Source organism: Diabrotica undecimpunctata, chromosome 5, assembly GCF_040954645.1.
Source record: "Diabrotica undecimpunctata isolate CICGRU chromosome 5, icDiaUnde3, whole genome shotgun sequence".
Classification (NCBI taxonomy): Eukaryota; Metazoa; Arthropoda; class Insecta; order Coleoptera; family Chrysomelidae; genus Diabrotica; species Diabrotica undecimpunctata.
The window spans coordinates 8,350,973-8,371,359 of record NC_092807.1 but is presented as its reverse complement, the minus strand read 5'-3'; the positions used below and the strand labels follow the sequence as shown (position 1 = coordinate 8,371,359).

Below are 20,387 nucleotides of genomic sequence, written 5' to 3'. Positions count from 1 at the left end.
AACAAAACGGAAACAGGAGTGGAACGAACACATTAGTAGAATGGCAGAGGATAGGATGGTACGAATAGCACGAGATAAGTCAGTCAACAAATGGACGAAGAAGTATTTTCAGACCAAGAAAAAGATGGTGCGATAATTTAAACAATTTAGGAGACTAATATTGAAGAAGAAGCAGGCTTTAAAGCCTACATAGAAGAAGGAAGAAGATAGTCAATTGGATCTAGGTACTTTATAAGGTAAATTGTAAGAGTTCAACCGTAATTCAACATACTCGTATATTGGAAAGACGCATTAGTATTTACGTAGACGAATTTTTGCACACAAAAACAGCATAAGAAACACTTAATCTAATATTATAGCCCCAGCCAAACATTATTTAGAAAATAAGTATTCTTTCGATTTTGAAAATATACAAAGTTTACAGAGTCAAATTATAATAAAATCATGAATATGTTGCTTGTGTGAGTCCATTTCAAATAGGTAAAAGAAATAAAATAAGACCGGTTTCGCTTTCTACACTTTGCAAAGCATCTTCAGGTCAAACGGTACAAAGTAAATTAAATCCTGAAAAAAAGGAAAAAGACAGTTAAGATTTGATTTCACGTATAATGCGTCTGTATATCCGCTTATACGTATTTCACTCACTTTAAAAGGGATCTTCAGAACGGCTATTCACAGACGCTCTGAACGTGAAAATAAATATTTCCTGTCTTGGTAAAAGCAACTCTAACATGGCTTCGTATGGACGCAATATTTGCAAGGCAAAACAGACGTTGATAAAGATGTTATTAGAGACATGGGGAATCTAAAATTGCATTCCACAACATATCTCCTCAACTAAGCAAAAATCCTTAGCGTTTCACGTATAGTGCGTCTGTATATCCGCTTATACATATTTCACACTAAAAGGGATCTTCAGAACGGCTATTTACAGACGCTCTGAACGTGAAAATAAATCTTTCCTGTCTTGGTAGACAAAGTTCTATTCTGTGAGTAATTAATAAAATATTTGTTTATTATAGATAATAAATATTTAAAAAGAACCAACCTGTATCAATAATAAAATCGACATCAAAGAGCTCTCCAGTAGATATTATAATTTATTAATTAATTTACTACTACGCGGGAAAAAGTCATATCATTAAATAGAAGTGCACAGGCAGAATCCATCTATATTTTCTTTTATCTTGCAATTTACATTCGATTATTTTGCAAACGATTTACGAAATGGCAACCGAAACGTCAAAACATACTCATTTTCAATTAAAATTGTAATTAATTTCCATTAAAAATAGTAGATAACATGAAAGTGCTATAAGAAAATAGTTTTAGAACCATCTTAAAATAAAAGCCATAACAACTATCACAACTGTTTGTGAACATCTTTGTTTTAATTTAGATACCAGAAATGAACAGACATGAATAATTTTGCTCTATAAAATTTTCCAAAGGTTTGTGACAAATTCCGTAACATAACTCAATTTGCCACAATCTCTAGGCGTTCTGCTAATGGAAACAGGTGAATTGTTCGATAACCCTGGTCATCTCCAATCCCAAACATGATAAAAAACTTTGCAATTCCCTTTCAGCTCCGCCCATAGAGAAACCCTCCCCGTGCCACCCCTCCCCTTGCGGAGCGAACGCCGAGTGTAGGGAACAAAACGGCGCAGGAGCTTGTATCTGCTTACCCGACTATATTGGCAACCCTTACGAAGGCTGTAGACCCGAATGCGTTCTTAGCTCTGACTGTCCCTCGAATAGAGCTTGTATGAGAAATAAATGCCAAGACCCTTGCCCTGGAACTTGTGGCCAAAACGCCAATTGCCAAGTTGTGAATCATTTGCCTTCTTGTACGTGCATTCCTGGATATTCTGGGGATCCATTCAACTATTGTACTGTAATAATAGAGAGTAAGTTCTTCCGGATTTTAGAAATATTTTTCCATAATTTTATGCCATAGTCTTTTTAAAAATTTAATGAAATATAAAGATATAAAAGTCTGCCTTGGATTTGAAATTATTTTAATAAGACTGACGATTATTTGCAATTTTATTTAAAAACAATTCATTCTTTCGCTGTCAACTTTTGGATGGCGTACATATATAAATTCGTTTTTGAATTAATTCGGACTTAAAGAGGTTATCAGCTTAGTTTTAAATTTGAAAAAATAACGGTTTAAACAAACTTAAAACATATATTGTCAGACTTTTGAGGTTATAATGTATAGTTGATAGATTTCTACTATTTAAGTTAAAGTTGGTTCGTATTAGGTATTAGGAAACTGAAATTTACACTTGAAGTGGACTTTTAATTTATTTAGTGTTCACTTTAAACTGATTATGATAATGGGTGTTATTAAACAGACGATTTTATATTGTTGTTGATTGGATGAGTGACATTTATGACTTTAGACAAATAAAGCTTTGTTTCAAAAATTATGTCAGGGCTATACTTCAGAGACGTGCAATATGATTAATTTTCAATATTTTTTAATAAATATAAACAGCAAGAAATTAAAACATTTAGAATTCATTTTTTCTCAGAAATCAAGTATGCTAAAATTCTTTATATTTCATTAAAATATTCAAATGATATTTTTATACCAACAAAAAAGTATCTGTATTTTATAACCCACCAACTATTACTTATACCAATAATATTTCTTAAAACTAGAAATAACTCCAATAGAAGAAGTCAATCCTTGCCAGCCATCACCTTGCGGCCCTAACAGTCAATGCAAAGAAGTAAATAAACAAGCAGTGTGTTCCTGTCTACCAAATTACATCGGTAGCCCACCAGGTTGTAGACCGGAATGTACTGTTAGCTCGGAATGTGCTCAAAACAGAGCTTGCATTAACCAAAAATGCGCAGATCCTTGTCCAGGTGCTTGTGGATTGAATGCTAAGTGCAATGTTATGAATCACAGCCCTATTTGTAGTTGTGAGTCTAGATATATAGGAGATCCGTTTACAAGATGCTACCCTATGCCTCGTAAGTTACCCCTACGTCTGATTTTTGACCACCAAATTACTAATAAATTTATTTTAGCACCTGAACCTGAAGTAATAATACCAGAGATCAAACAACCTTGCGTGCCAAATCCCTGTGGACCTAACTCTGAATGTCGACCCAATGGACAAGATTATATATGCCGATGCTTGCCAAATTACTTCGGTCAAGCACCTAATTGCAGACCTGAATGCGTAGTGAACTCTGATTGTTCACCTAATGTAGCTTGTATGAATCAAAAATGCGTAGATCCTTGTCCAGGTTTGTGTGGAATACAAGCTCTTTGTAGTGTGAGAAACCATATTCCTTCTTGCGTTTGTCCTGAGAGATATACCGGAGACCCATTCACTAGTTGTATTTCACAACCAATAGTTGAGCCGGAAGAGATTGATCCATGCAATCCTAACCCTTGTGGTCCCAATGCTAGATGTAACGACGGTGTATGTTCATGCTTAGCAGAATATCACGGAGATCCATATGCAGGATGTAGACCTGAATGTGTCCTACATACAGATTGTTCTAGGGATAAAACTTGTATAAGAAATAAATGTCAAGATCCTTGCCCGGGAACTTGTGGACAAAATGCTGAATGCACTGTTATCAATCATATTCCTACATGTTCTTGCATTCGAGGATTTACAGGAAATGCTTTTGTAATGTGCAATCCTATTCCAGGTAAACTAATATCAATATTATATAATATATTACTATTTCACAAACAATATCTCCTTTTTAGTTGAACTACCTAAAAATCCTTGCAACCCATCTCCATGTGGTCCAAATAGTCAATGTCGGGAAATAAACAGACAGGCTGTATGTTCTTGTGTACCAGGTTTTATAGGAACACCACCAGCTTGTAGACCAGAGTGTGTTTCCAGTTCTGAATGTTTGCTGAATCAAGCTTGCGTTAACCAGAAATGTATAGATCCATGTCCTGGTACCTGCGGAATTAACGCAGTATGCCAAATAGTGAATCATAATCCTATATGTAGCTGTCAAGCCAGATTCTCAGGAGATCCATTCGTTAGATGTACACCGATAAGTAAGAAACATCTTTTAAAATCAAATTCCACAGTTAGCTAAACAAAAGTTCGTGTTTTAGGAGAAGCAGCTGTAATACCAACTAACCCGTGCCAACCGTCACCTTGTGGTCCAAATTCTCAATGCAGAGCTATTGGAGATTCTCCATCATGTTCTTGTTTACAAGAATTTATCGGCACTCCACCTAACTGTAGACCAGAGTGCATTAGTAATTCAGAATGTTCCTCCAATTTAGCCTGCATCAATCAAAAATGTAAAGACCCATGTCCAGGCACTTGTGGTTCTAACGCTGAATGTAGAGTTGTTAGTCATTCACCTAATTGTGTATGTTTATCAGGATTTTTTGGTGACCCATTCTTCTCGTGCCAACAAATCGGTATGTATAACAACAGATACTCTGTAAATCCTTTTTCGACAGACTTGTTTGAATTTACTATTCACGAAAAAACATAATTTTAGTTCAACCCGTTCCTGTAGAAAGACCAACTCCTTGCCTTCCATCTCCATGTGGCGCTAACGCCGAATGCACTGAAAGAAATGGTGTAGGAGCTTGCAAATGTCTACCTGACTACTTAGGAGATCCTTATGGAGGATGCAGACCAGAGTGTAGTATTAATTCAGATTGTCCTTCAAATAAAGCTTGTGTAAACAATAAATGTAAAGATCCGTGTCCTGGAGTCTGTGGTCTAAATGCTGTATGTCAAGTAGTAAACCATCTAGCTTCTTGTACTTGCCTGACTGGTTACCAGGGAGATCCGTACAAATATTGCAACCTCGTACAAAATCGTAAGAAATATTTATTTAATAATTCTTCAAAACTTCAACCTAATAATTTTATCATTTTAGTCATAGAAACTCCAACAAATCCTTGCCAACCATCGCCTTGTGGACCAAATAGTCAATGCCGTGAAGTAAATGAACAGGCCGTTTGTTCTTGTTTGCCAAGTTATATAGGTACTCCACCAGGTTGCAGACCAGAATGTACTGTAAGCTCTGAATGTAGTCACGACAAAGCATGCGTCAATCAGAAATGTGTGGATCCATGTCCAGGTACTTGTGGACTAAACGCCAATTGTCAAGTGAATAGACACAGCCCAATATGTAGCTGTCAGAACGGATTCACAGGAGATCCATTTACTAGGTGTTATCATATACCTACACCACCTCCCGACCGTATTGTACCCATCAATACATGTGTACCTTCACCTTGTGGAGCTAACAGTCAATGTAGAGATATAGGAGGTGTACCTTCCTGCTCTTGCTTACCTGAATATATCGGCAGCCCTCCATCATGCAGGCCAGAATGTACTATTAATTCTGAATGTTCTACTAATCTTGCCTGTATCAATCAAAAATGCAAAGATCCTTGTCCAGGTTCTTGTGGATTCCAAGCTTTATGTAATGTTATAAATCATGTTCCCACTTGTACTTGCATCGAAGGCTATACTGGTGATCCATTTACCAGTTGTCAGCCAAAACCGGTTGTGGTAGACGTAAAAGAAGATCCATGCAATCCTAACCCTTGTGGTGCTAATGCGGAATGTAATAATGGTATTTGCACGTGTGCCCTAGAGTATCATGGAGACCCGTACTCAGGATGTAGACCAGAATGTTTGCTGAATAACGATTGTCCAAGAAACAAAGCATGCGTCAGGAATAAATGCATAGATCCTTGTCCAGGAACATGTGGACAAAATGCTGAATGTGCTACAATCAATCATATACCCAGTTGTACATGTTTACAAGGATTTGAAGGAAATGCTTTTGTCCTTTGTAATCATATATCAGGTATGATCAGAATAACTAAAAAATATATCCAGTTTTCTATTGAAAATATCGTTTTTTTAGTTCAAATACCCAAGAACCCATGTAATCCATCACCATGCGGACCAAATAGTCAATGTAGAGAAATTAATGAGCAAGCAGTATGTTCATGTGTCCCAGGTTTTATAGGATCTCCTCCAACTTGTAGGCCAGAATGTGTATCGAGTTCCGAATGTGCTTTAAATAGGGCTTGTGTTAACCAAAAATGTATCGATCCGTGTCCAGGAACTTGCGGAATTAACGCCCTGTGTCAAGTTGTCAATCATAATCCAATTTGTAGCTGTCAACCCGGACAAAGCGGAGATCCGTTTACAAGATGTCTACCAATAAGTAATTATTTTTACATTCTTTACCAAATTTCAGTTGTTTCTAACAAATTAAACCTTTATAATAAATTTCAGGAGAAGAAACAAATATTCCTAAACAACCTTGCCAACCGTCCCCATGTGGACCGAACTCTCAATGCCGTGAAGTTGGAGACGCTCCTTCTTGTTCTTGCCTACCTGAATTCATCGGTACTCCACCTAATTGTAGGCCTGAATGTGTGAGCAATTCAGAATGTGCTAGTAACTTGGCTTGTATTAACCAAAAATGTAAAGATCCATGCCCAGGATCGTGTGGACAAAACGCCGAATGTAGAGTTGTTAGCCACACGCCAAATTGTGTATGCCTGTCCAATTTCCAAGGAAATCCATTTATACAATGTCTACCGAAAATAGAACCAACTATTATTGAAAAACCTACACCATGTATACCTTCACCTTGTGGAATTAATGCTGAATGTCGAGAACAAAATGGCGCAGGAGCTTGCATCTGTATAAGAGATTACATAGGTAATCCTTACGAGGGATGCAGGCCAGAATGTACACTTAACTCAGATTGTCCATCCAACAAGGCTTGTATAAACAATAAATGCAAAGATCCTTGCCCAGGAACATGTGGCTTAAATGCTGAATGCCAAGTTATCAATCACTTACCAGCTTGCGTTTGTATCACTGGATTTACAGGAGACGCATTTAAAAATTGCAGAGTTGTTGAACCAAGTAAGAAATTGCTCATTTCATAATAAAATAATTTCTCACCGAAAGTAGTTACGTTATTAAAACAATCAAAAAAATGTTTCAGTTATAGAAGAAAAACCAAATCCATGTCAACCTAGTCCTTGTGGTCTAAATAGCCAATGTCGTGAAGTTAACAGTCAAGCTGTTTGCTCTTGCTTACCAGAATACACAGGAAGCCCACCAAATTGTAGACCAGAATGTACAGTGAGCTCGGAATGTGCTAACAATAAAGCATGTTTAAATCAAAAATGTATAGACCCCTGTCCTGGAACATGTGGATTAAACACTAAGTGCGATGTTATTAATCACAGTCCTATTTGTAGTTGCCAAAACGGTCACACTGGTGATCCATTCACCAGATGCTACCCTATACCACGTAAGAATATTTCTAAATTAACTTTCCACCATGTATTTTTTACACTTCATTTCGTTGTAGCTCCTATACCAGATATAATTGAAGTGAAAAATCCTTGCGTACCTTCCCCATGTGGACCAAACAGTCAATGCCGTGATGTAGGAGGAGCACCATCTTGCTCTTGTCTTCCAGATTACGTTGGACTTCCTCCAAATTGCCTACCAGAATGTTCAGTACACTCTGATTGTGCCAGCAACTTCGCCTGTATTAGATTGAAATGTAGAGATCCATGTCTTGGAGCTTGTGGATCTTCCGCTGTTTGTAATGTTGTTAATCACATTCCAGTATGTCTTTGTCCAGAAGGTTACACCGGAGATCCATTTAGCTATTGTCAAATTAAACCAGCTATTATTGAACCTGTAGAAAAAGATGATTGCAACCCATCTCCTTGTGGGCCTAATGCGGAATGTAATAACGGAATATGTACTTGCTTGCCAGAATATCATGGTGATCCTTATAGGGAATGTAGGCCTGAATGCGTTCTAAATACTGATTGCGCAAAACATTTAGCTTGTATAAATAATAAATGCAAAGATCCCTGTCCTGGTACGTGTGGGCAGAATGCTGAATGTTCTGTATATAATCACATTCCCACTTGTACATGCAATGAAGGTTTTCGAGGCAACGCTTTTGTACTATGTCAACCTATACCAGGTATTATATTCGACAATATTAGTTTAGATACTTTACTAAATATGTTAATTATTTTAGCTGAAATTCCGAAACATCCATGCAATCCCACCCCATGTGGTCCAAATAGTCAGTGTAGAGAAATAAACGGTCAAGCTGTCTGTTCTTGCGTCCCTGGTTTTATCGGATCCCCACCAAATTGTAGACCTGAGTGTGTAACGAGCACAGAATGTTCTTTGAACGAAGCTTGTGTAAATCAAAAATGTATAGATCCATGTCCAGGAACTTGTGGACTTAACACAAATTGCCAAGTAGTAAATCATAATCCTATTTGTGTTTGTTTGCCAAGATATAGCGGAGATCCATTCACTAGATGTTTACCAATCAGTGAAGAGCCCATAGAAACACCAAATCCCTGTCTACCATCACCGTGTGGTCCAAACGCACAATGTAGGGAAATAAATGGTTCGCCTTCATGTTCTTGCTTACCAGAGTTTGTCGGTTCACCTCCCAATTGCAAACCAGAATGTATCAGCAATTCTGAATGTGCCAATCACTTGGCTTGTATAAACCAAAAATGCAAAGACCCTTGTCCAGGAATATGTGGCCAGAATGCTGAATGTAGAGTAGTCAGCCATACACCTAACTGTGTGTGTATTCAAGGCTATGTCGGTGATCCCTTCGGACGATGCGAACCACCCCAACATAACAAGATTGAACTCGTACATCCATGTATGCCATCGCCTTGCGGTGCTAATGCCGTTTGCAAAGAACTAAACAACGCAGGATCTTGCACATGTTTACCAGAATATATAGGAAATCCGTACGAAGGTTGTAGACCGGAATGTGTATTGAATTCTGATTGCCCATATAACAGAGCTTGTGTTAGGCAAAAATGTGTCGATCCTTGTCCCGGATCATGCGGACAAAACTCACAATGTCAAGTAGTCAACCACTTGCCTTCTTGTACCTGCTTACAGGGATATACTGGAGATCCATTTGTTTTCTGTAATGTTATTAGAGACCGTAAGTATTTCAGTCTTTAGATACTTGTAATACTTTAATCCCTCAATCGTATATGAATTATCTTAATTGAACAACATTTTGTGTAATCAACTTTAAAGGTATTACTATTAGTAAAGCTATTGGTCACATTTTTTCAATGTAATTTGATTAAAAATCATGGTTTCTGGGTGGAACGGCGTCGAACTTTGAGTACACGTAGCTTTCCACTTCTTCTCTGAAGTCTTCATCAGAACTTCCTGGGTCTCAGTCCTCTAAGCCATCATTGAACAGTGCACAGTAAAGAAATGATCTGGAGGCTCAGAAGACTGAGATTCCAGAAGACCTGCTCAGGAAATATTGCATGTTAAATACCCTTTGTATTCCATAGTTGTCCTATTTTTCTTTACTCGTAAGGTATCCGATCATGAATTGTTCTTGTTACTATTTTTTCCGGCATCCATGTTATATAACCATAACATTGAGGTTGTATCTTCTCGATGTTATCTGGTAGAGTTAAACTTGCTACTATGTTTTACCTAATTGTCTCATTTCGTATCATATCCGTTTTCTTTTTTACCGATGTACACTTCCTCCTCTAATTCATTTTTACTGTGTTTAGTTTTTGTTACATCCTTTTATTAATTATCAAAACTTCGGAAACATATGATACAGCTTTCTATCATCGTTTCATAGATTTTTTTAGGTCTTCTTTCAGATATTGTTATTCCATAATACTAAACGTAAGTGGCTCATAATTTCCCTTCATTTTAATACCTTTCTATCGATATCTCATCGTCCAAACCATCTTCAATGAACAAAATATCCAAATAATCATATTCGTGTACAAATCTAGTAACAGCGTTTCCACATTAAGTTCCGACCAGTTCCTCGAAGTAACATGTAAGGTTTTTACCTTACTTTACATTAACTTCTAGTCAACAATTTTGGAATTCTACCATTAGTTTACGTATAGTTGATGTCATCCTTATCTTCCGCCAATATCAACTGATCGTCGATAAACAAAAGGGTGTATATACACTGCTCCAAAAAATTAAAGCACCACTTTAAAACTTACCATATAACAGGAAAATATTAACTGAAATGAAAAGCATTTTATTTCGTATTATTTTACTTTGTAAAACCAACATGTGATGTTGTCGCTAACCATCCTCAATATTCATAAACTTAATACAATATTAAAACAATTAATACAAAATCTCTAATTCTAAAAATAGAAATTGTTCAATTTTTTTGCTTAATAAGACGTATTTCCACCCCTGCTACGAATGACAGCTTGGCATTGACGATAAACGGTCTTAAAGTATTCTTCATTCCAAATTTGGACAAGACGTTGTTCCAGTTCCTGCAGAGTGTTTGGTTGAGTAGGAAAATTCCGTAGACGTCTACCAAGCAAGTCCCAAACATTATCTATAGGATTGATATCGGCACTATTCGCTGGCCATTCCATAACGTCGATTCCAACTTCCTCTAGATAATTTTGCACTATATTTGCAACGTGCGGTCGTCCATTATCATGCATTAGAACAAAATTTTCGCCAATATAACGAGCAAATGGCACAACGTGGTCTTGAAGAACGTCAACGATATATCGGTGAGCGTTGATGGTACTGTTATTCAACACCACCAAGTCTGTACGACCCGTTAAAGAAACGCCACCCCAGACCATAACCGACCCTCCACCGAATAACGTCGTTCCTCGCATGTTACACTGTGCATACCGTTTGTTCTGACGTCGGTACACGCGAATACGCCTATCACAATTGTAAAGATAGAATCTGCTCTCATCTGTAAACAGAAGTCTATTCCAATCAGGCTCCAACCAATGGATATGATTTCGTGCAAATTATAAACGCGCTCTGCGATGAGCTACGGTCAAGGCTGGCTCTCTGGCAGGTATACGATTTACCAAATTACCTTCCTTGAGACGTTGGCGAACAGTTTCACAGCTGATTCGAACATTATGAACATCTTCAAATTGGGATTGTAAGCTTCTGGTAGTTACAAATTGTTGTCTTAGGGTGCGAAGTCGTAAAAAACGGTGTTGAACGGACGTTGTTACACGATGTCGAGATTGTCCTGCACGCCTAAAGTGACTATCGGTCTCTCTGTACCGTTCCATCATTCGTGAGACCGATGTACGGTGTACGCCGAACCGTTACACTAAATGTCTGTAATTCCAACCTTTTTTGAGCAAAACCACTATTTGAGCACACTTTTTATTAGTCAAATTTCTCGATTCGCGTTGCATTTTGATTAAAACAATAGCAAAATGTTACCACCAAACAGCAATAGTTCACACAACGACTGAAAAATGACACTAACCTCTTATCGATATTAACAAAATTACAGCACCTTTGTTTTGTGTTCCTTAGAAATCGGTTAAAACAAAAAAACAATACAAGTAATCTGATAAAAACATTACAAACACATGGTATATTACATACAAAAATGAATACAATTAAATTTAAAACACCAATGAATCGCTTTTTTTTGTTTTTGTAAATGGCGCGTTAATTTCTTGGAGTAGTGTATTATTAGATTCAGATATATTTATTTTTATTACTCAACACAATACTTTTCCATTTTCCTAAAAACATATCTAAAGTTAAAACAGTGTCAGAGATAATTTACACTAACAGTTCAAAAATGTAACAATATACAGGGTGTTCCATTAAAAAAAAGATAAGTTTGTTCCACCTGCCAATATGGGTGGCTCTATATATTTGAAAATGTTTTTAGAGTATGCTCCTATACGAGCCCCTTCCCATATCAGTTGGCCCAACATTAGATTGATAAGAAAATTAAATTTTAGAGAACAAAAATAAAAGCGCAGCGTAAATTTTAGAAGTTTTAATGCATCGATCAACATTTTTGAATTTCCTATTATAGAAAATATTTTATAACGTAATGAAAACTATTGATTAAACATAATAATAATAAATTTAAAGAAACGCACAGAATGTCATATTAACAAAAAAATATGAAAGTTTAACACTGAGTTACATCCCCTTTATTTTTAATGGCATCTACAATTCTTCTAGGCATAGTTTTTACCAAGTTCTGACAAAATTCTAATGTAAACGAATCCCATATTTCTTGCAATTTTTTCTTCAATTCGTTGGCAAGTGTGATAATGCGTCTTAATGCCCTTCGATCTGCTTCCCTTATTTCTAGGTTTGTGACGACCGAACCTGTAGCTTTGTATCTTCTGACTATATTTCTTACACTATAGCGTGACAATTGAAACATATCCGCGATTTCCGAATTGGATTTTTCAGAATTAAAAAATCTAATAATGATTGAACAAATTTTCTCATCGATAACTTTACCTCGACTCATTGTACAATCCACAAACGCCAAAAAGCTTTACAATACTACAAAATACATTTGACATTAACTGACAATATTATTGTTGTGATGTCATTTTTTCATAGCTACAGTTCATCCCAAACCCTTCTTTCAGTGCGTCATAGTTGATCGAATTCTCTCTAACGCATTAAGCTAGAAGTGACAGAAAAAAACGTAAGTCTGTGGTTATTATACATAGAACTTAGAAAATTATGTATCGTTCACGGGTATTTGCATATTAAAGCGAATTCTACTTACGGATATATAATTGGTTGGAGTTTAGAATGCGCTAAATAGATATCCAATCAATGATGTGCATAAATATAATTTGACGCAGATGGTCTCAATAGTGACAGTACTATGATAATGTCAACTGATAAAATGATAATTGTCATTCCAGGTTAGTATTTTCAGACATTTTACAGTGAAAATTTAATTTTGTATGTATTGTCATAAAAATATTTTAAATATGCCGAGATATACCGAGAAAGAACAAAGCCTAATATTAAAATTATTAAATTAGAAGATATTCATATGTATTAAAACGGTTCTTTTTAGAACCACATTTTATTAAAATATAAGATATAATTGATGCCAGCCACATATCCCCTGTAATCATTGATTTTAATGAATTAGGTTCTAAATCGGATTGTGGATTGTTTGAAATATAATATTCATTTTTGTTATTCATAAAAAAAGAAGGTAAACTTACATTCAGTATCTTGTTTTTTAACTAAACTCCATTAACACTATTTCATCTACATACCGAAACTGGTAGATTAACTCAAAAATCAACTGCTTTACTATTTAAACTGTCCATTGTTTTTTTACCTAAACTTCATAACACTCTTTCATTTGCACACCCAATCTAGTAGAATAACTCACTATTTAAACTATTTTCACGATTTTATGATAAATCTTCACAAAATTAAACTAATGGCTGCCACAGAAACTTTCCGAAAATTACTTATCCGAATATGACTGATTTCAATCGATGCTATTTTATCACAGGAATGTTTGCTTTGATGCCTTGCAATTGCCAGTAAATTTTTTTATCTCGCAGTCAGCTCTTAAAGATTCTATAGGAGGAAGCATTATTTTAAATAAACAAACATTCCAATTCCATAGTGTTTATAATAAATAATAATAAATCCATAAATAAATCTTAGCTAATTAAGCACTTTCTTTGGAATGTATAGAATAGCAATTATGACAAAATGCCGTTCCAATATAATGCGCAATAAAAATTTTTATACAGGACGGGACCTCTAATATGTAAAGTAAAAAAAAAATTGAATTCTTAAAGTTTTTACTTCACATTTTAAAAAAATAATCTTTTCACATTTAGCTGATTACAATCCTGCAACTGTCAGATTTAACTAAAATGTCATGCAATAATTCTCGACATTCTTAAAATCCTATATGACGTCAAAATTGGTGACGCACTGAAAGAAGGGTTTGGGACAGACTGTACCTCTGATTTTAACTTAATTAAGAAAAAAATCAACGTATGTTGACATAAGAGAATGCATAGCCAGGGCATAGAATAATAAGCAATCAGAATGCACACTCTGCTTGTCAAGATAAGTACGCTCATCTCGTTCACGCAGACGGAACCAGCCAACGGAACTAGTGCTGTTCAGCGACATTTTATCTGGTATGCATAAAAAATTAACCCGGTTTAATTTATTTACGGCAACCATAGACATAATATGCACTATTTTATTCGTACTTTTAGTTGAAAAATAGATTAAATTATTCTAAATTTACTAAATTATTAATCTCTAAAAATTTAAATTACAGTTCTGTCGTAGCTTGTCACAAATTTCTCAATCCGAGTCTATGTTTCCGTTTAAAACATGGCGATCGCGTGCTGACACACTTCAAAGGCGGCACCTGAGAGTGGGCATTCCGATTGTTATTTATTCTGTGGCAAGGGTTTAGTGAATTTTTTTTTATTGTTGAAAATAAATAAAAAAACCATAAGGGTAATGTTTTTAATAAATATTAATAAAAATGCCATATTAATTAATATGGGAACTTATAAAAACATGCAGAGTATAATTTGTTTATGGTAATCGACTCAAACTGCAAATTCCATAGGTGGGCCAACTGATATGGGAAGGGTATATGCTCCAACTTTTACCTAAATATTTTTTTTTCGTATCCCTTACGACAAATGAGTAATTTGGCTTACTTAATGCCACATCCTGTATAAGGTTTTAATCCCAACACTGCTTTCAACTATAATATATGATCTTTTAGCTGTGCCTGTGGAGACAAACCGTTGTCAACCATCCCCTTGTGGACCGAACAGTCAATGCAAAGAAGTGAATAACCAGGCTGTTTGCTCTTGTTTACCAAATTACATCGGTAGCCCACCAGGTTGTAGACCGGAATGTACTGTTAGCTCGGAATGTGCTCAAAACAGAGCTTGTATTAATCAAAAATGCGTAGACCCATGTCCAGGCACTTGCGGTGAAAATACCAAATGCGATGTGATTAATCATAGTCCTATTTGCCGATGTGCAAACAGCCATACCGGTGATCCGTTTACCAGATGCTACCCAATAGAACGTAAGATGATAAATTCTTTTATGTGGAATGAAAATAACACTATTCTATTTTAGCTCTAATTGAAAAACCAGTATTAGTTCACCCGTGCGATCCATCGCCATGTGGTTCCCATGCTATTTGTCAAGACGTCAATGGTATACCATCTTGCTCTTGTATATCAGGTTATTTAGGTGTTCCACCAAGTTGTAGGCCTGAATGTACGATTAATTCAGAATGTCCCAGTAATTTTGCTTGCATAAGAGAAAAGTGTAGGGATCCATGTCCAGGATCTTGTGGAATAGACGCAAAATGTAACGTTATAAACCATATACCAGTATGCACTTGCTTTGAAGGGTTCACAGGAGATCCGTTCACCAGATGTAACCAAATTATCGTGATACCAGATGTTGAACGCGATCCATGCAACCCATCTCCTTGTGGTTCTAATACTCTTTGTAACGACGGTATATGTACTTGTATAGCCGAATACCATGGTGATCCTTACCAAGGATGCAGACCTGAATGTTTATTAAATAATGATTGTCCCAAAAACAAAGCTTGCATCAGAAACAAATGTGCTGACCCTTGCCCCGGAACATGCGGCCAAAATGCTCAATGTAGTGTTATCAATCATATACCATCATGTTTCTGCGGAGAAGGACTTACTGGCAATGCTTTCTTCTCATGTTCACCAATACCAGGTAAATAATACATGTAATTACTACTCCTTTAATCAATTAACTGAGGTGCCAACTTTTTGTTAACGACAATTTTTCTAAAATTTTAGCCCCAGTACCAAAGAACCTTTGCAATCCCACCCCATGTGGTCCAAATAGTCAATGTAGGGAAATAAACGGTCAAGCTGTCTGTTCTTGCGTTCCTGGTTTTATCGGATCCCCACCAACTTGTAGACCTGAGTGCGTATCAAGTACAGAATGTTCTCTGAACGAAGCTTGTGTAAATCAAAAATGTATAGATCCATGTCCAGGAACTTGTGGAATCAACACAAATTGCCAAGTAGTAAATCACAATCCTATTTGTGTTTGTCTACCAAGATATAGTGGAGATCCATTCACTAGATGTTTACCAATCAGGACAGAACCCGTAGAAACACCAAATCCTTGTTCACCATCACCGTGTGGTCCAAACGCACAATGTAGAGAAATTAACGGTTCGCCTTCTTGCTCATGTTTACCAGAATTTAGAGGAACACCACCCAACTGTAGACCTGAATGTGTTATCAATACCGACTGTCCAACTAATTTAGCTTGTGTGAACCAAAAATGTAAAGATCCTTGTCCAGGTGTATGTGGAACTAATGCCGAATGTAGAGTAATATCTCATTCACCCAACTGCGTCTGTTTACTAGGTTTCTCAGGTAATGCCTTTGTACAATGTTCTGTATTCACACCTCAACCAGCTGAACAAATAAAACCGTGTATACCATCACCTTGTGGTGCAAATGCTATCTGCAAAGAAAGAAACAATGCTGGTTCCTGCGTCTGTCTTCCGGATTACCTAGGAAATCCTTATGAAGGATGTCGACCTGAATGTTCCGTTAATTCCGACTGTCCTTTCAACAAAGCTTGTATTAACAACAAATGTAAGGATCCTTGTCCAGGAACTTGCGGCCAAAATGCTGACTGCCAAGTTATTAAACACCTACCATCTTGTACTTGCACAACAGGCTATACTGGAGATCCGTTTAGATACTGCACCGTTCTTAAAATCGTTGAACGTAAGTTGGAATATCAACCTTTTTCGTAAAAACTTCTAAACCTATATATTTTACAGCTGTCCCCGAAAAACCATGCCAACCTTCTCCTTGCGGAGCCAACAGTCAATGTCGTGAAGTCAATGGCCAAGCCGTTTGCTCTTGCTTGCCAGAATATGTCGGTAGTCCACCGGGTTGCAGACCGGAATGTACTGTTAGTACAGAATGTGTTCATAACAAAGCTTGCGTCAATCAAAAATGCGTTGATCCATGCCCAGGTACTTGCGGCATCAATGCTCAATGTAAGGTTGTCAACCATAACCCTATTTGTACTTGTACAAATGGCAACACCGGTGATCCATTCACAAGATGCTATGCTATTCCAGGTATAATAATATTATAACAAACTTGAAATATTCAACTAGTTGGTTTGATATTTATTCTTCTTATTTATTGTTAACTGAAATTTTAGCTCCTAAACCAGATATCACAGAACCTAAAAACCCATGTATACCATCCCCATGTGGACCAAATAGCCAATGTAGAGATTTAGGAGGCCATTCGATGTGTCTTTGTTTGCCAGAATATTTCGGAAGTCCTCCAAATTGTAAACCTGAGTGTGTTGTAAATTCAGAATGTCCAAGTGATAGAGCCTGCATTAACCAAAGATGCAAAGATCCTTGTCCAGGTTCCTGTGGTATTAGTGCCACTTGTGAAGTTCGAAATCATAATGCTATTTGTGTATGTCCTTCGGGATACAGTGGAGACGCTTTTAGATCATGTTTCCCTGTTCCTCCACCAAAACGTAAGTATCAATAACATAAAGTAGGGTCTCAACCATTGTTATCTGAAAACTGAGTTGATCTATCTTTTAGCTGAGCCCAAGAACCCTTGCTATCCTAACCCTTGTGGTCCTAATGCACAATGCACAGACGGTATATGTAAATGTTATCCAGAATACCAAGGTGACCCTTACGTAGAATGTAGGCCAGAATGTCTGGTGAACCAAGATTGCCCACGTGATAAAGCTTGTATTAACAAAAAATGTAAAGATCCTTGCCCCGGAACTTGCGGACAAAACGCTGAATGTACAGTATTTAACCATTATCCCTCTTGTACTTGTCTGACTGGTTATTCTGGAAATCCATTCTTTATATGTAATACAATTGTAGGTAAGTATTTTATAAAAAATCTGCATAAGAACCATTTATTAAGATGTAATTGTTTGTGTAGAACCTCCACCAGAAAATCCATGCTACCCAACACCTTGCGGACCGAATAGTCAATGTAGAGAAGCTTCTGGTCATGCAAGCTGCTCATGTGTGCCTGGTTATTTGGGTACACCGCCATCTTGTAGACCAGAATGTGTCAGTAGCTCTGATTGCCCGCTCAACAGAGCCTGTCTTAACCAAAAATGCGTGGACCCTTGTCCTGGTACTTGCGGTATTAATGCCCTCTGTCAAGTTGTTAGTCACAACGCCATCTGTACTTGCCCTGAACGTTATAGCGGAGATCCGTTTGTGAGATGTCAAGTGGTAGTCGGTAGGTTCAATTATTAAAAAACCAATATATGTTAAAAATAAAACTTTTTTAATTTACAACTGTCAAAATTAATCCTCGTGCTGTCACAATTAATAAACCTTTGCATCCCTTTATTACTTTTAACAAATTTACGCAAAATTTACTACAAACTATATTAATAGTGACAGTAAAAGGATAAACTACTGTTCGTTGGTCGAACTCTGATATTTACATAAATATTTCTTGATCTAGTAACAGAAAAAATATCCAAAATTGACGCCATTAATCCGTGTACCCGTACTTTCTGCGGCTTATACGCTCAATGTGAACCAACCCCAACGGGTACCGCCAAATGCAGTTGCCTCCCCGATTACCTTGGTGCCCCGCCTAATTGTCGACCGGAATGCCAAAGCAACAGCGACTGTGCAAAGAATTTGGCATGTATCAATCTTAAATGCAAAGACCCTTGTCCTGGCTTATGTGGATTGAATGCTAGGTGTTTAGTAGTCAACAATATACCTAGCTGTTTGTGTACAGACGGTTACACGGGAGATCCGTTTACGATGTGCCGTATAAAATGTAAGATATTGTATTATTAGTAACTAATATTTTTGTTTACGAGCTTACTAACCTGAAATATTTATTAACAATAGTATAAGTATCTGATCTTAACTAATCTCATAAATATTACTAGATGCTAAGGTAATGTGTCTACTGTATATATCTAAATTTATCGCAAAACGACTGTTGTGATATTTTCTTATAGCAGGTCAACTGTTCATGATTGCAAACGATAATTAACTGCAAGGAAATCTAGCACACGAGCTATAACGATGAAGAGCACTGCCGAAAACTGCTTTTTAAGCCTAGAGCTCTTGAAATATCACTAAATCAAGGGTCTTTGGAGACCCTTGATTTAGTGATATTTTAAACTGAATCTTGAATGACTGGTCTTGTGAAAACTTTCTTCAGAGATGCTACCTGTCATCTTTAAGTCAATACTGGATCAGCTATCCTTCATATATCTTTTAGAACATTCTTTACGTGAAATTGATGATTTTTTTTACCGATTCACTGTGGTATTAATTTGTGCTTTTATTGAAGTTTTCCTGGATATGAACGCTACTTTCTATATCTACTTGACGTAGGCGTAGATGAAATAGGAAGTGTTGCTCTGGGTGTCGGATTGTTACGATTAAATTATTTTTGATTTTCTTGAGAATGTTACCGACTATAATTTCTTCTTTTTCCTATATTAGACCAAGAGTTTGTTTTTATCTAATCTTAAGGCTGTTTTCCCATCCCGTTTTCACAAAATTCTATATTTTACACATATTTTCTATTTTATTATTTGGTATTTTGTCTCGTTAACGATCTCGTTTTTGACGGTCTAAATCATTTTGTTGTTTTAGCTGTATCTGTTCTAATTATGTCGTTATTAATTACTATTTTAATCATTTGGGTTGTCTTGACACCACTAAAAATTGTAGAAATTGTAGAACTGTACACCACTGTAGAAATTCAGACCATAATGGACATTTTCCATAGGAAGCTATTTTTTTGCTGGAATCCCTTTAGGATGTGCCCAATATCGATAATCACGATATGCGCCAGTCGCAAATCCTGTGCTAAATTTTTTATTTAACAAAATCTGAAAACAATTGAAAATTTCTCATTTTTTTGCTCCTATTCTCGTTTATAATTCGGAAAATATTGATCCTAGAGAAATAATTATAAGAAGTTAAAAGTTTCGTTATTCAATTTTACACAATATTTCGTTAGCTGGAAATTGAAAATTTAATGTTTATTGTTGAAAAAATAGCAATAATTGGAAAAAAGGTACAAAAAAATGAAGTTAATCCTTTAAATGTTTTCGACTTTCTAAACTTGACTTACAAGCTCCATATTCCGCGTGCTAAATTTTATTAAGATCGGTTGGATAGGTTTTGCATAATAGTTTTGCAATCCAGCCTACTGAAAAAAAAATAGCAAATTTTCAAATTTATAGTAGGCCCTAAATAAGGCACTCAAAGAGTTGCAAATTTTTTTACATATAAAGGAAGGCTCAAACTTTCAAACGCTTTTTGTAAAATTTAAATCGGTTTACCAGGAGAGCCTAGAAAAATTTTTAAAGATTTAAACATTTTTAGGCTTATAAACAAATTGAATAACTTTACGAGCTTTAAACATATCAATTTCAAAATTTATACACTTAAAGAACATTAAAAGACGCAATTAAAAT

The 20,387-nt window shown here is 36.2% G+C and overlaps 1 protein-coding gene across 3 annotated transcripts in view; it reads left to right on the top strand.

The window, feature by feature from the left end:
- dpy (fibrillin-like protein dumpy) overlaps positions 1 to 20,387 on the top strand; it is a 532,146-nt gene that overhangs the window by 487,354 nt on the left and 24,405 nt on the right. For all 3 annotated transcript variants that reach the window (XM_072531422.1, XM_072531423.1, XM_072531421.1), the window contains 19 exons: positions 1,590 to 1,910; positions 2,674 to 2,991; positions 3,049 to 3,684; positions 3,746 to 4,051; positions 4,112 to 4,426; positions 4,510 to 5,838; positions 5,899 to 6,204; positions 6,276 to 6,917; positions 7,000 to 7,311; positions 7,372 to 8,004; positions 8,062 to 9,006; positions 14,620 to 14,931; positions 14,985 to 15,611; positions 15,698 to 16,648; positions 16,705 to 17,010; positions 17,097 to 17,429; positions 17,500 to 17,796; positions 17,858 to 18,166; positions 18,398 to 18,724. In XM_072531422.1, coding sequence (XP_072387523.1) covers positions 1,590 to 1,910; positions 2,674 to 2,991; positions 3,049 to 3,684; positions 3,746 to 4,051; positions 4,112 to 4,426; positions 4,510 to 5,838; positions 5,899 to 6,204; positions 6,276 to 6,917; positions 7,000 to 7,311; positions 7,372 to 8,004; positions 8,062 to 9,006; positions 14,620 to 14,931; positions 14,985 to 15,611; positions 15,698 to 16,648; positions 16,705 to 17,010; positions 17,097 to 17,429; positions 17,500 to 17,796; positions 17,858 to 18,166; positions 18,398 to 18,724 — 9,525 coding nt within the window. The remainder of the gene's footprint in view (positions 1 to 1,589; positions 1,911 to 2,673; positions 2,992 to 3,048; positions 3,685 to 3,745; positions 4,052 to 4,111; positions 4,427 to 4,509; positions 5,839 to 5,898; positions 6,205 to 6,275; positions 6,918 to 6,999; positions 7,312 to 7,371; positions 8,005 to 8,061; positions 9,007 to 14,619; positions 14,932 to 14,984; positions 15,612 to 15,697; positions 16,649 to 16,704; positions 17,011 to 17,096; positions 17,430 to 17,499; positions 17,797 to 17,857; positions 18,167 to 18,397; positions 18,725 to 20,387) is intronic.